This window comes from Vanessa tameamea, chromosome Z (assembly GCF_037043105.1).
Source record: "Vanessa tameamea isolate UH-Manoa-2023 chromosome Z, ilVanTame1 primary haplotype, whole genome shotgun sequence".
In the NCBI taxonomy this organism is placed as follows: Eukaryota; Metazoa; Arthropoda; class Insecta; order Lepidoptera; family Nymphalidae; genus Vanessa; species Vanessa tameamea.
Genome location: NC_087341.1, coordinates 6,363,873 through 6,377,485, shown reverse-complemented (window position 1 = coordinate 6,377,485; position 13,613 = coordinate 6,363,873). Strand labels below are relative to the sequence as shown.

At 31.2% G+C, this 13,613-nt stretch overlaps 1 protein-coding gene across 1 annotated transcript in view; it reads left to right on the top strand.

Moving 5' to 3' along the window:
- Window positions 1–1,202: 1,202 nt before the first annotated feature.
- The window catches only part of Slo2 (slowpoke 2), an 89,172-nt gene continuing 76,761 nt past the window's right edge, over window positions 1,203–13,613 (top strand). Inside the window, exon 1 of the mRNA XM_064220355.1 lies at window positions 1,203–2,111. Within this exon, the coding sequence (XP_064076425.1) occupies window positions 1,906–2,111 (206 nt within the window). The 5' untranslated portion in view covers window positions 1,203–1,905. The remainder of the gene's footprint in view (window positions 2,112–13,613) is intronic.

Below are 13,613 nucleotides of genomic sequence, written 5' to 3'. Positions count from 1 at the left end.
TTTACGCAAAAAAATAAATAAAAAAGTTATCTTCGCGGTACCCTAATATTTGTAGTTTAGAAATCACGTTCGATAAATTTTATGACTAACTGCACGTCACTATTGACAATAAAGAACAACAATTTGCTCCTTTGATGTAATTATTTATTAAATACGAAACTTCATGAGCGGGCAAACGTCAAAACGGCCATCATAGCGTGCCGCTACTATAGTTTCGAAATATCCAAAAAAAACTGTTAAATAAACGCGAAGTTTCGCGGCCCACTAATATCTATACTAGTAAATAGTATAGTATTATACGTCAAAATATCAAATGATACTCGCAGACAGATATTTCCTATATTGGACAGAAAAAAGACACCATATAGTCGATAAATTTAATTTAACGTATCATAATTTAAGCAACTCGTTTTAAATAACGACAGAGTATTAATACAAACTATGCACTATATAATAATATAGTATACCCATTTTTTCGGCTTCAATAATAGTAATAGGTGTAAGAGCTGGGATTGAAGATGTTATATCTAAGAATACGTACGACCTTTTAATGCGGATATCGCAAGCAATTCTAGTCGTTTATTGGAACCATGAAAACTTAATGAAAAAGAGAAAGCCAACAGATGTAGTCAATATTGAACTTCGTTTTCTAAAACTGTTCTTGTGTAAGTTATTTTGATAATAATGGTTCTATTATTTCAGCTTTTTTTTACATTATAAATAAAACAAAGTTTAAAAAAGGTACTGTACTTCTTAAAATTAGGTAATCCATAAAGATATATCTTTATTTAGCTTTATATGAATATCTCACAAATATTTCTTAAGCTGGAAATTCAAATACTACATATCAATTGACAAATAGTATAATAATATAATAGTACAATATATAAATACCTACTTTTCATAAAAACTAAAAAGTATTTTTACATTCAACAGACTATAAATCAAAGCATAGAAAAATACCGATTACAAAGAAAAACATATAGAATTTCGAATTAATTTCAAAATGTATTCATTATTACTTCAATAAAATTACATTTGATATTTTATCCTAATCGGTGGAATAGCGCTATACCGTTAAAGTGGCTGAAAGGCGAACTAAAAGGAAAGTAAGTATGCGGCGAGGCAAATCGATCGGTGTTCAGTCCCCACCCTTAGCCATCTGTGCGCACTTCACGTTAAACATTCCTTGCTCACTTCACGCTCTTTACTTCATGTATGAAACGTAGTATCTATAAGCATTTTTGTTTAGCTAACCCCCATTAACAAAGATCTGACACTCGAAGGTCAGTCAAGCAATAGTATTTTGTCGACGGCTTTGGCTCTGTTTCTAATCTTTTACTATACCTGCGAACACTACGCGCGTTTCTGCAAGCCTTTAGTTAATAAGGTCGTGGCATGTTAGTTGTACTGAGAGTGTGATGGTTTGATTTGTAAATTTGTGAAATTTGATTTTTGTGAAAGTTATTTAACTCAAATATCGGGTTTATTTTATTTACTTACTATTGCTAAAACTATGAATAAATGATTTTTTAAAACGGTTAGCCTTTTATCGGTGACTTAATAAATAATTGTGAAGTGAAGAAGGTGACGTTCGAAAGTTGAGGTTTCCGTCTATTTCGATAGCTAAAAGAGGACGTCACCACGTTCCGTCACAGCAAGCTGCGTTACTCAAACCACTTTCCTGCACGAGGGTCACCGCTAAGGGCTCGCGAGCAGTCCGTTAAAGCAGCGTCATTGAGCCGTATAGAAGCCGGATCAAGGGCGGGCGCGGTCAGCGAGTGCGGCATTGGCGCGCCCGCCGGCGGCGGCGTCCGCCCCGGCTACGGTTATGAAGCACTCTCAGCGGCCAGTGACGGCAGTGACCAAGATCTTGACGAGGCACCAGAGTACGCTCCATTCGAGATGGAGATGTCAGGTGGAGGAGAGTCCGCAGACGGTCCGTCTTCGCGCGGCTCAGCTAAAGTTAACTTTCCACCCGATGTTGAATTGGAACGACGTCCGACTGGCACCTTTGCGGGCGCAGCGGCTGCGGCCTTTCATCGTGGCCGTGGTCGCTCAATGAGCGCATGGAGCGATATAAGTCGCTCGAGCATCAGGTTCGAGGAACGGTAAGTAATAAAGTAGAAGAATAATTTTCATTATTATTTCTGATACATAAAGCTACAATCAGCAATCGGTAGACGTTTCGCATTCCATACAGACAGAATAAGGGACACAAACATGCGATAGACTTTTGTTGAAAGGAAAAATGTGCGCCAGACGTATAAAACATTATAACATAATTATAGGGAGAGTTCAGAGAGCAGGGTCATTAATTTTTGCTTAAGGGGTCTACATATACTTACCATTTTTCATAATAAAATGCAATAAACGTAGGAATCATAAACATGGCGGGCATGGGATACACAGAACACGCCTGCCGCGATGCGGCATGCGCAGTAGGGAGCAGTGGGGAACGACAATTTATAGGTACATAGGCTCGAGTACACATGTTTTTTATTTTATTTCAAGTTATTAATTGTCAAAAAAATCTGGAATTATCATAGTACTATGGAATACAATGAACACTATAATTTGCAGTTGATTTCGAAACTAACAATTTAAATTTTTTAAGTTTGATGATAACATACTAAAATATATCTTCAAATTTAAATGGGACAAAACCATATTACGTAAAACTGACAAATGTTATTTTTGGAAATTTTGAAATTAATGTACTAATTTTTAAAATTATTGTTACAAATCAGTTCAAATATTTTTAAAGTTCTGAGGTAAAAAACATAAAAAAGAACTATCGAATTGATAACGTTCTCATCTTATAGAAGTCGGCAATCAGTCGGTTAATCAAGTACATATTTGAGCTTGATTTCTAAATTTTTTATTCTTTAGTATTTTAATATTTAAAGCGACCAAACAATTTAGAAGCGAATACGAGAATATGATAATATGAATTATAACTGAACTTTTTTTCATTTGTTAAGTATTTAAACTAATTCAAAACAGAGACAAAACTCAAATTTTTATACATAATATTTAATCATAACTACAATAAATCGTTAATCAAATAGACCGAACTTATATTAAAACTGCCTTAAGGCTATAGGTATATACAATTAAATATTATTTAATTACATCCCCATGGACATATCTGTTAAAAGCACATGCAATAGTTAAAAACACAAAAAATCCGAAGTAATACTTACACTATGCATATGAATCTAAGACTGATAAACTTATGTCAAAGTAATAAATATAGACCTAAAGACTGTGTGTAAGTGTAAGCAACGATGGTAATCCATCGTATACATTAAATGTTCGCTCATCCAATTTCCAGATGATTTCAAACTTTACAATTATTCCCATCTCAAAAAGTTGCAAGTCGCTACACAACATGACCTCATTTTCATATTCTGCTAACCTAAATATTTAAGTGTGCTCACAAACTCGTCGTCTAATTTATCCATATAGTTATCCAAAAGATTGCTATGATATTTGAAGAAATTATTGTGTGTATCGTTGTAATAACGTCATCCTGTAAATGTCAATATTATGCGGTATAAGGTGGCCCAAAAAGTAATGTATTAGACCAGAGTCGGAGTTACCGCATGATTTTCTATATTTTTTATACGTCTTGCTTTTAGGATATTAACAAAAACAAAAAAACTTATTTTCAATAAAAATTCTATAGGGATAGGAAATTACCAATATACATATATATTGTTTTTAATATAGGTGATATTTTTGCGTCTATTTGCAAAATTAAAAATTATAATTAGTGAAGTAGGTTTAAATTTAATTTTAACAGAAATATACTAGAACCGACATTATAAACAACCTCAAGAGGAATCTCATAAAGAAATATTACAGGAAAGAACTTCGCTTCATAATAAGTCGAGTCGTTCGTTTCTTAGTAAGGCGAAACTGTGACGTGCCAGTAATAGTCATAATTAAAGGAAGATAATTCCTTCTATTTGTAAGTATTGTTGGTCCATTTTTCTGTAAAGGCTACTAAACAGATACACGGCTTAATCACATTTTGGAGATCGTGGTGAATTGCAAAGACATGACTGACAATTAATATAGATACTATTTTCTACCAGTGGCTTCGCCCGCCCGTCTAACCAATATTTAATGATGATCGCTTGCGTAGTTAGTACATGAAAGAGTATCAATCAAACAAAACAAATAAAAAAACTCTGACTGAGTTTGTTGTCTCACCGAGATTAGAAGAATAATAAATATGCACAAAAAGTTATATAATGAAGATGAATACTTTTATACAAAACTAAATACAATTGTCATGTCTATTCAAGTTTTAAGTTCTGCAAAAATCCTTAATCGGAACAAGCAATCTTCTAAAGGAATTCAACCAGCACTGATGAAAAGAAGTGATCTTTTAAAAATTTTTTTTTTTTAATATTCTCAGACTTAACGAAGTAATTCATCAAACAAACAATTGTCATTTTTATGAGAACCTCCACATTTTAAGTTTTAAAAAGTTCAGTGACCACAAATGTCAATGACATTGGAAATCATAATGTGCTGTACAAGCGAAGTCTAGCTATTCGATGGCATGCAACAAATGTCATAAAGTTTTCAGGTGCCAAAAGATATCAGTTTTCCGGCTACAAAATATTCATTTTATATTGATTTTATAATGATATTGGCATTGATATTCATATATATCTAAAATCATCGAATTCACTCCAACAAAGTGTGAAGGACATTTTTCTACGATATCGTCAATATCAGAACAGAAGTAATAGGTACACACATAGAAATAGACATTGGCAAAGTTATAATAAAAGATAGTGTAAAGGAAACATCACGCTAAACATTGAAAATTATAATATGAAAGAAAAATAAAAAAATCAATCGCATTCAAAAACATTGACGATTTTATTTTTGTATTCCAGAATTATTATCAACAACATAATAATCAACAAGAGAAATAAATACGTAAAAGTTTCCAAACTTACAAATATAATATGTTACTTTTCTTATTTTTATTATCTTATATTTTATATTTAACAAATGAACCACTAACAACAGATGATGGATATTCACCAACGCCCATAGACAATCGACATTGTAAGATATTGTAAGATTCATTATTCCGTTTACCGTAAATGCTCCTCCAACCTTGGGAGCTAAAATGTTGTCCCTTGAGCCTGTAGTTACTCTAGCTCTCTTCGAACCGAAACACAAAAATACTAGGTATTGCTGTTTGCGCATAACGTGCAATGAATTCATTCCTGGTTACAAAACAAATATAACTTTCTTTTTAAGTTACTTTTCTTTAGTCTTCAGTTTCTTGTTAAGTTAAGAAATATTATTTTGTAAATTGTTATGAAAATTTGCTTAAAACATTATTCGAACCGTACGGTTCTTTTTTTTTTTCTCAAAATTATTAACTTACCGAAAAGTTTAATTACGACGGTTTAGGCGGATATTTAATACAATAGAACCATTATTTTCTACAAATTCGACGACACATGATAATTAAATAATTTTGTACTTGTAAATAAATCCAGAATTTGAAAGAAACTTCAATCGAATTTTAATAAAAATCTTGAAAAATGTTATCGTTCATGTCAAAGTAATTTCACCTATTTGTCATAAACCAACAATGTCAATAAAGTACAAAACGCCGTGACAAGCACTTCTGTGTGAGAGTAGCAGTTGGGAGGAAAACTCTTAAGTCACAATATAATGGAAGATAGTTCGTTATTCCCTCTTTTTAAAATTGCTTCACCACTTGAGTATCATACTTAAAAAGACCATATCTAAAATGTTTTGGTTATGATGTTGTACTTGATCTCAGATGGTTTAATTTTCAATATGATAACTATATTACTATAATTCAAACATCATCTTCATGTTAATGTTGGCAGGCTATTCGTTTATAAAAGAAAACAATTTAAATACTGCAGTCGCTTTTCTTTGGTTCTTCTTCACTTTTGGTGAATCCTCAATCTCCAAAAAATAAGACTCCAAAAACAAAACCTTACACCTCAAAAAAAGAAGCCCAAAATAAGGTTGGATATTAGTAGAAAAAATGTTTTCCTAATATAAATGACATGTAAATGAAAAAACTTGCTTTCTATATAACCTATGACAGTTCTACCAAAATCTACATTTTCCATAAAATGTAAGCTTAACGAAAAATTAACGAAACCAGCGTTAAAATCAATCTCCACAAAATCTTCCCTTGACTATATCTCAGAAACAGCACACCGAGGTGCCTATTTTCGGACGACCTGCACTTGCCTAAACATGTAAGATTGTCACCTCGTTTGTATGCGCAACGTGCTCTTAGAATGTCGTTGAGAAAGATCCCAACGTCGTTCACAGCTGATGTGCGCAGAAGACCCAAATATTACATAAAACTGAGAAATGTTATCTTTGATTTAATGTTGACAAGGGACTTAAATTTATTTTAAAAAGATACGTATTATACATTTACTAAAAGTATAAGCGATATATGTATATATAACGATTAATATTCAAAATTTGTTCTCAAATTAATTGTAACAATTAATAAAATAAGTAATCGATTATATATATTTATCCATCGCTTAGTAACATTATAAGGTCCACTAAGATAAAACCAAAAAATAGAACATAAGTTAATTATGATGTGGAACAATACGCTACGTCAATGATTGAAAATACACTAAAATTCGCCGATACAAAGTGCTTTTGTTGCAAATAATAATTTATTTGATTATGTTATGTCATCATTTTCGTAAACAATAGCTTCAGAGATAATATGAAATAAGTAACAATGAATGAAATATAAAGCCGTTTGTTAAATTTGGCATTATTTAATAAGACTTAAAATGATAAAAAAAAAATATAAAAACTTACTTGAGCCTTGCTGGCTTGCAAAGAATAAACTGCAACCAGCCGATTGTTGAAACATTTGTTTGCCATTGTTGTATTACAAATTTGATAGTAATTAAATTTTTAAAATTAGGAAATCATTATTATTTTATTATAATATAGTCTGAAAAAAACAAATTGCAGTAAATTATTTCTGTCAAATTAAACTTCAATAAATGTGTTTTTTTTTTAATATTACATATTGCAGACCATACTGGCCAGTGTGACACTATAAAAATACGGACAAAGAAAAGGTTTATAGAACGTTTCCATTCAAACCGTTTGTTATATCGTTAAGAAGCTTTTAAGATTAAATCTATTCTCGTTTATCATGTAAGGTTTTTAAAATGTATACAACAAATACACAACTGTGAAATTCACACGATTCTTTAAAAAATAAATATTTCCACTGTATTTAATAAAAAGATTCTTTTATGTACCAAACACATCCGTTGTTATTTTGTTATTCAATTATACGGTGTCAGCCTTGTAATCATACGCAATCTGGATGTACAAATTAAAAGATTTTTGCTTTTATTTTTGTTCATACAGCCAGTATTTTCTGTTACCAGATCGAATTCACATCGCTTGGACTCTAATAAAGATATTTGTAGGTGCAACTAGGTCATGACCCACTCGAACATCCTGTGAATATCAATTTAGTTTGGAATGAAAGGGACAATGGTAAATCTTCACTACAAATATAGTAAATGATGTCTAAATTTGGAGAATTGATAAACAAAATAAAACTTAAAATGTTTAAATATATTTTTTCCTAAATGTATATAGATATTGAAGTATATAAAAGCATATGACGTATTTAATAGTAGTTGAAATACATAAAAAAAGATCCTGTTATCATCAGGAACGCTTCACTTGTTTATATATAATAAATTATTTACTTGTACTTACGACCTTGGAGTGCACAAAAAGCGTTATTCAAGGTTGGATGGCAGGTTTAATTATTATTTTATCCTTTGTGAAAAAACACGTGACGTTTCGAAATACAACATTTTCTTTGAACGTTACACGTTATGTATGTGTGTGTACATCATGTTTCACTAATTAGTGACATCAAAGTTTAGAAAATACAATTTTTTGTAAGAAGGGTTTTCATTAGGTCTGCTCATGTTCACGTGCACGCCCCTCCACGTTAAATTATCGGAGTTCATTAACAAATATAATCTACTTTTTTATTTTCATATTTTTGTCATCTCACGTACACAAAGATATTTTGTGAGCATGACCATTACACAACTAATGCATATAATATTATTAGCCTGGCGAACTTTCTCTTAATTTATTTTCGAGTTCGTGTCTCCGTAAAATTTAGAAACAATACATTACTCTAGTCGAATTTAAATACAATTATTTTTTTTTTTTTGTTTCAAATTTTACACCATTTAAAGTGAATTGTTAATTTAAATTATTAAAACACCGATCTTATATAAGATAAATATATTCGTTTTCCAAATTTCATCCCTATTACCTTTCTCGCAATCACTTACTGATTGAATTTGACCTTCCTACAATGACATCATCGAGAAAATCCTTAAGTACGAAGCTCCTGACGACCATGAACTTCACCTCAACTTCTTGTGTTGGCAACCCTATAGTAAATTATAAAGTTTCCATAATTTATCTTTTTACATTTTATGTTTACTAATTACAAATGTTCTTGGAATTTCCGTCCCTTGAAGAAGAAGCAGGACAGTTCAGTCACAGGACATCTCTTCCGGACATACATTATTTGATTCATATAAACTTTGTATCTCTCGTAAGTGGCTACATTATCCGTAGTCGGCGACGCCTCAATATATATATATATATATATATATATATATTATAGTTAAATGATTCCCAATATCCATATTTGTTGCTTAAAAAAAAAGATTGTAATTAAACTTTCGTTTATTTTAATTGATACAAAGTATTACTTCTTTTTATTAAAAAAAATAATAATAATAGCGTAATAAATTAATTAATTTGAATACTTTAAACGTTTACGTTGATAAACCATATTTATAATATATTTTAGATGAATACATAGTGTATATTTCTAATCGATTATTTTAGGAATATAATGAAATATTCAAATAAACATGTAAAAAAATACATGGGGCAGCTAGATTAAAAAAAAAAGTTTTCAAAAATACCGGTACCTTTACGATTAAGTGTGCTTAAAGTCTCCAAATTATAATTTGATTACAATACGATAAACATTAGCTAATGAAAGTTATCGTAATAGGAAAGTCATCTATGGTGAAAGATCAAGGTGTGACGAGATCAGCCAGAGGGGATACGCGGGGAGTGCGATACTAACGGTGAGAGGAATGGGACGGGGTGAGCAGGACGGTGGGCCGGGGAGCGGTAGGAAGGGCATCTCGTGGCGACTCGCAAGCGGACTCAAAGCTCAAATCACGTTCGGCGTTGCTGGCGCACCACGCACTGACGCCGCGACACGCGATCTACCACGCGCGTTCTTGACCGTGTCATGTCTTACGCGATAAACACTGTTTAGCTTGTTATGGTTACCGTTATTAAGTAACGATTTTATCGCTCTGTAGGTACCCACTCGTATATATATATTTTTATATATTTATGTATATATTTTATTTATATATACCTTAACATTTCGGGACACTACAATTGAGTTGGATGGCGAGTTGCTGTTATGGACGACGAATTAGACGACGAAATATTTTTCATTTACGGACGCAGCGGGTTTGTATAACAAATTCGTTTATGGCAATGTAAATTTTTCAAACTTTTATTTATTAGACGACGCACCGAATGCTAATTTGTCTTGACTTCTCAGTAAAGTAGTAAATAGTATAATCGAATCGCCATATCATCGACAACAAATTATACATAAAAAATAATAATTAAAAGATTTTTACTTTTCTATAAAAAACGTAGCTATTCACATGCTTAGACGCCCATTTGCTAAATCATAAATCATTTTAGAACGCATGGAAGTATTTTCCGAATCAAAATTTTCCGAGGTCAAGTATATGAAACAAGTAGAAAACAAAAAAGTCCATTGTACAGCGACGCGCCATCCCAGACACATTCTTCTTTTCTTTAGAAATTTGCAGCCACTTAGCTATACAAATGCAACACTCGTTTTTGTTTTTCTAATTAATATTAAGCAACCATAACAAATACAAATAAAACGTAAACTAAAACGTTAGCCGTAACGTAAAAATATCATTTACTCATATTTTTACATATAGTTAACCTTTTTTATTTATTCACTCATTAATAGTTGAAGATAAAAAAAACCGGAATGAGCATACCTCAATTTTTACCAAAACACTCTGAAAGTGATACACTTCATTATATCTTAGAACCATTATGGCGCTAATTTATTGTCGCTAATAACAGTGTATCACGTGTCAATACAACGTTGGGTTCTGCTTAAGGAATTGCCATCTAATTTTACTCTGCGATTAATTTAAACGAGTGTTTTATTAGGACAGAGAAAACAAGCACCACTTTTTTTTTAAACCAATTTGAAACAACAAAAGGCTTTAGAATGTAAACCAGACACATTTTAATAATTTAATAAAAACACAAGATCAACAATTTACACATGCTTTAGAAAAAAATATCTACTAAACATTAATGATGTATAACTAACTATACTACAATCGCCCTATGGTTCAATTAAAGATACGGCGGTCATTTAAGTTGAAATAGACGAAATATGTGGTATTTCTATAATAATTGATATAATTACGTCGCCATTGCCGCTCTTATATGTTATATGTCTTATACTAGCAAATGTTTATGTTCAAACATACCGGACCATAGAGATCAATATCTAAGAATATTACAGTTGAATGTTAATGTTAACGTTATAACATAAAAGCGTGGTAAAGGATTACGTTTTAATTTTAAGTCTTAATTTATTTGACTCGTACATGTACATGAATAAATAATTGTATTCAATATGAGTTTTATATAAATAAAACTCATATTGAATACAATTATTTTGTTCTTTTAAATAATCACTGTTAAAATTAAAAGCAACAAGTTAAAAAAAAGTTATTGTTGTTTCTTTTGTGATATTGTATTGTTAAAAATATTAGATTAACAAATTAAATATGAATTATTTTAATATTCCACTTAAATAATTGTGGTCATATGTATTCAAATATAACAAAACTCCTAACTTGTTGTTTTGCAAACAAACTTTCATATTTTTATATAGTACGATACAACTTAGATGTAGCATCGGCAAAATTCGTAAAACCGATCACATCCGAATTAAGTACGCCTTCCCAAACCATCAACATTTATTTATTTATTTCTTATGTGAATATGATCTTTACGCATACGTAATAACTAGTAATGTCAAATAACCAAATATATTCGTCAAATTGACGCGAAAATTTACGTACAGTTGATAGCAAAATAAATGGTCACATTATTAAATTTTTATTTGTTTTTAACTGACTTCAAAAAGGTAAGTTATTTACATTTGACGGGAATGATAGAGTACATAGCTAGTATTCAAAAAATCCAATATCCTCATTGCCAATAGCACTACTAAAATCGTCGAACGATGAATTGTTGTTCATCGTCTTTTTAAATAACTCTTCATCAGATAATGATTCATCGCTATCTGATGAAAAGTCATTTAGGTTGATGATAAATTGATCCACATATTGATCTGTTATATCCTCGTGTCTCATGTGTTCTTTTTCACATTTTATCGCGTGATTGACTACTTTTTCCCATTCGGATACGCCAATAGATTCAAATTTCTCCATTAGTAGTTCTTTGACTTTTGTTAAATTCATCGAGACATTTTTCGAACTAACGTGACCTTTAACTTGGGCTCAAATATTTTATATTGGATTAAATTCTGGATGATAAGGAGGTAACCGTAAAACTGAATGACCATGTTCCGACAATATTTGATCAATTGAGTATTGAATATGATTTACTTTGTTACGTTTAATAATTTCATACAATTCCGGTTTCAATAGGTTTGATGAAAAGGGTATATTTTTAGATAAAAGTCTTAGGTCGTAAATTCGGAATGAGGTCTTGTTTTAACCATTTTTCGTAATTTGTTTTATTCATTTCGTCATGGTAATCGCCAGTACTTTGGGATGATTTGTATACTAAGAGAGCACCAGGTACAAAGCCTCTTGAGCTGCCAGCGTGCACAATGATTAATCGATCACCCTTTGAGATCGGATTTTATAAACCTTTCTTAGACCTATCGATCCAACTAAATTCCTTTGTATGGGTGGCGTGTATGTAAGTCTCATCAGTATAAACTGTGTCCCGACCTTCACTCCTAAACCTTTGTATCTGTCGAAGATACTTAATCCGCTGAAGTCGTACTTCATCTTTCTCAGCCAAAAAATATCTATTATTTTCAATTTTTTTAAATTTAAAACCTAGTTCATGCAATATTCTTCTCAAAGTTTCTCGACAGCCCGTGAAATTTAAGTCTTCCTTTAATTTGTTTAATAATGATTTTATTGTAGGCAACCTTTTTTCGGTAAGATGAAACTCATATATTTTCCTTCTAATGACATTATAATCAAAATCATCTAAATTTACTCGATGTACTTTCTTTTTTCTAGACTTTTGGGGTGAATTACAAGGTATATGGGAGTTCGCTCTTGGATGTTTTGAAAGTGATCTTTTCTAAAAACTGTGTTTTTAGACTCTGTGGCCTCTCGTCTCATAAATTGATAAACATTATAAATTATTTCCCGACTCTGGCTATTATATGGCTTACCTCGTTTCAACGATGTCATATTGGAAAATATAACAATAATTAAATGACAATTACTTTACCATTAAATTATCACGCAGTGTACAAAATGATTCACTCGCGTGCATTCACTTAGCTGTCTCGGGTTGAACTGAAGCGGGAATCTATAGCGTCGAATAGCGTTGAATGGCGCGATAGGAAGCTATTCTATTGGTTGTGTAAATCGGCAGTAATCGGTTTTATTGAATTTGCCGATGCTACATCTAAGTTGTGTCGTACTTTACATTTGTATACTTAGAAGAGACAAAAATGACTCCTGTTTCGATTTGTAATTATTATTTATTTCAAAAAATATTGTTATGCTATTTGACATAACTAACAACAGATTTAACAAATTTAACAAAAAATGAAAAAGGTACACATAATACAGACAAACAGTGAAGTAGCTAAAATACTGAAATACCTTTTTTTTGCAATTCTCGATGTTCGATATTTTTATATGAAGCTTTTTGCTATAAAATTTTGGTTCACATTATTAGAAAGATAAAGAAAGAAGTTTTATTATTTTAGTAGGTATCTAATTTTTCAAGCATTGATTTCCAGTTGACAGTAAATTCTCGTCTCTTTGTCGACATAAATAAAAGTCAATATTTAACAAAATATTTAAAAATTTAACGAGAGAAAGCAAAGAACATGTTATTCATTGCATGAGTTTTATAGTCAACACTATACGTGTATTGACAATTTTATTTCGGTTTTAACTGTCACGTTAAATGTCATTTAGTTGATGGTAACCTGGGCACCGAGGTCATTATCATTGTTTTAAAGAATCATTTGTATTCCCCCTAAGCGTTTGTATTTATAATGCATATGCAGTGATCGTGTGACAGCGTGACTCCGCTAATAATAATTATTTTTTGTAACTTTTTGTCGTCTTTAGCAATATTAATATTTAAAAAAACCGCTTGTTGATTTTTATATTAAT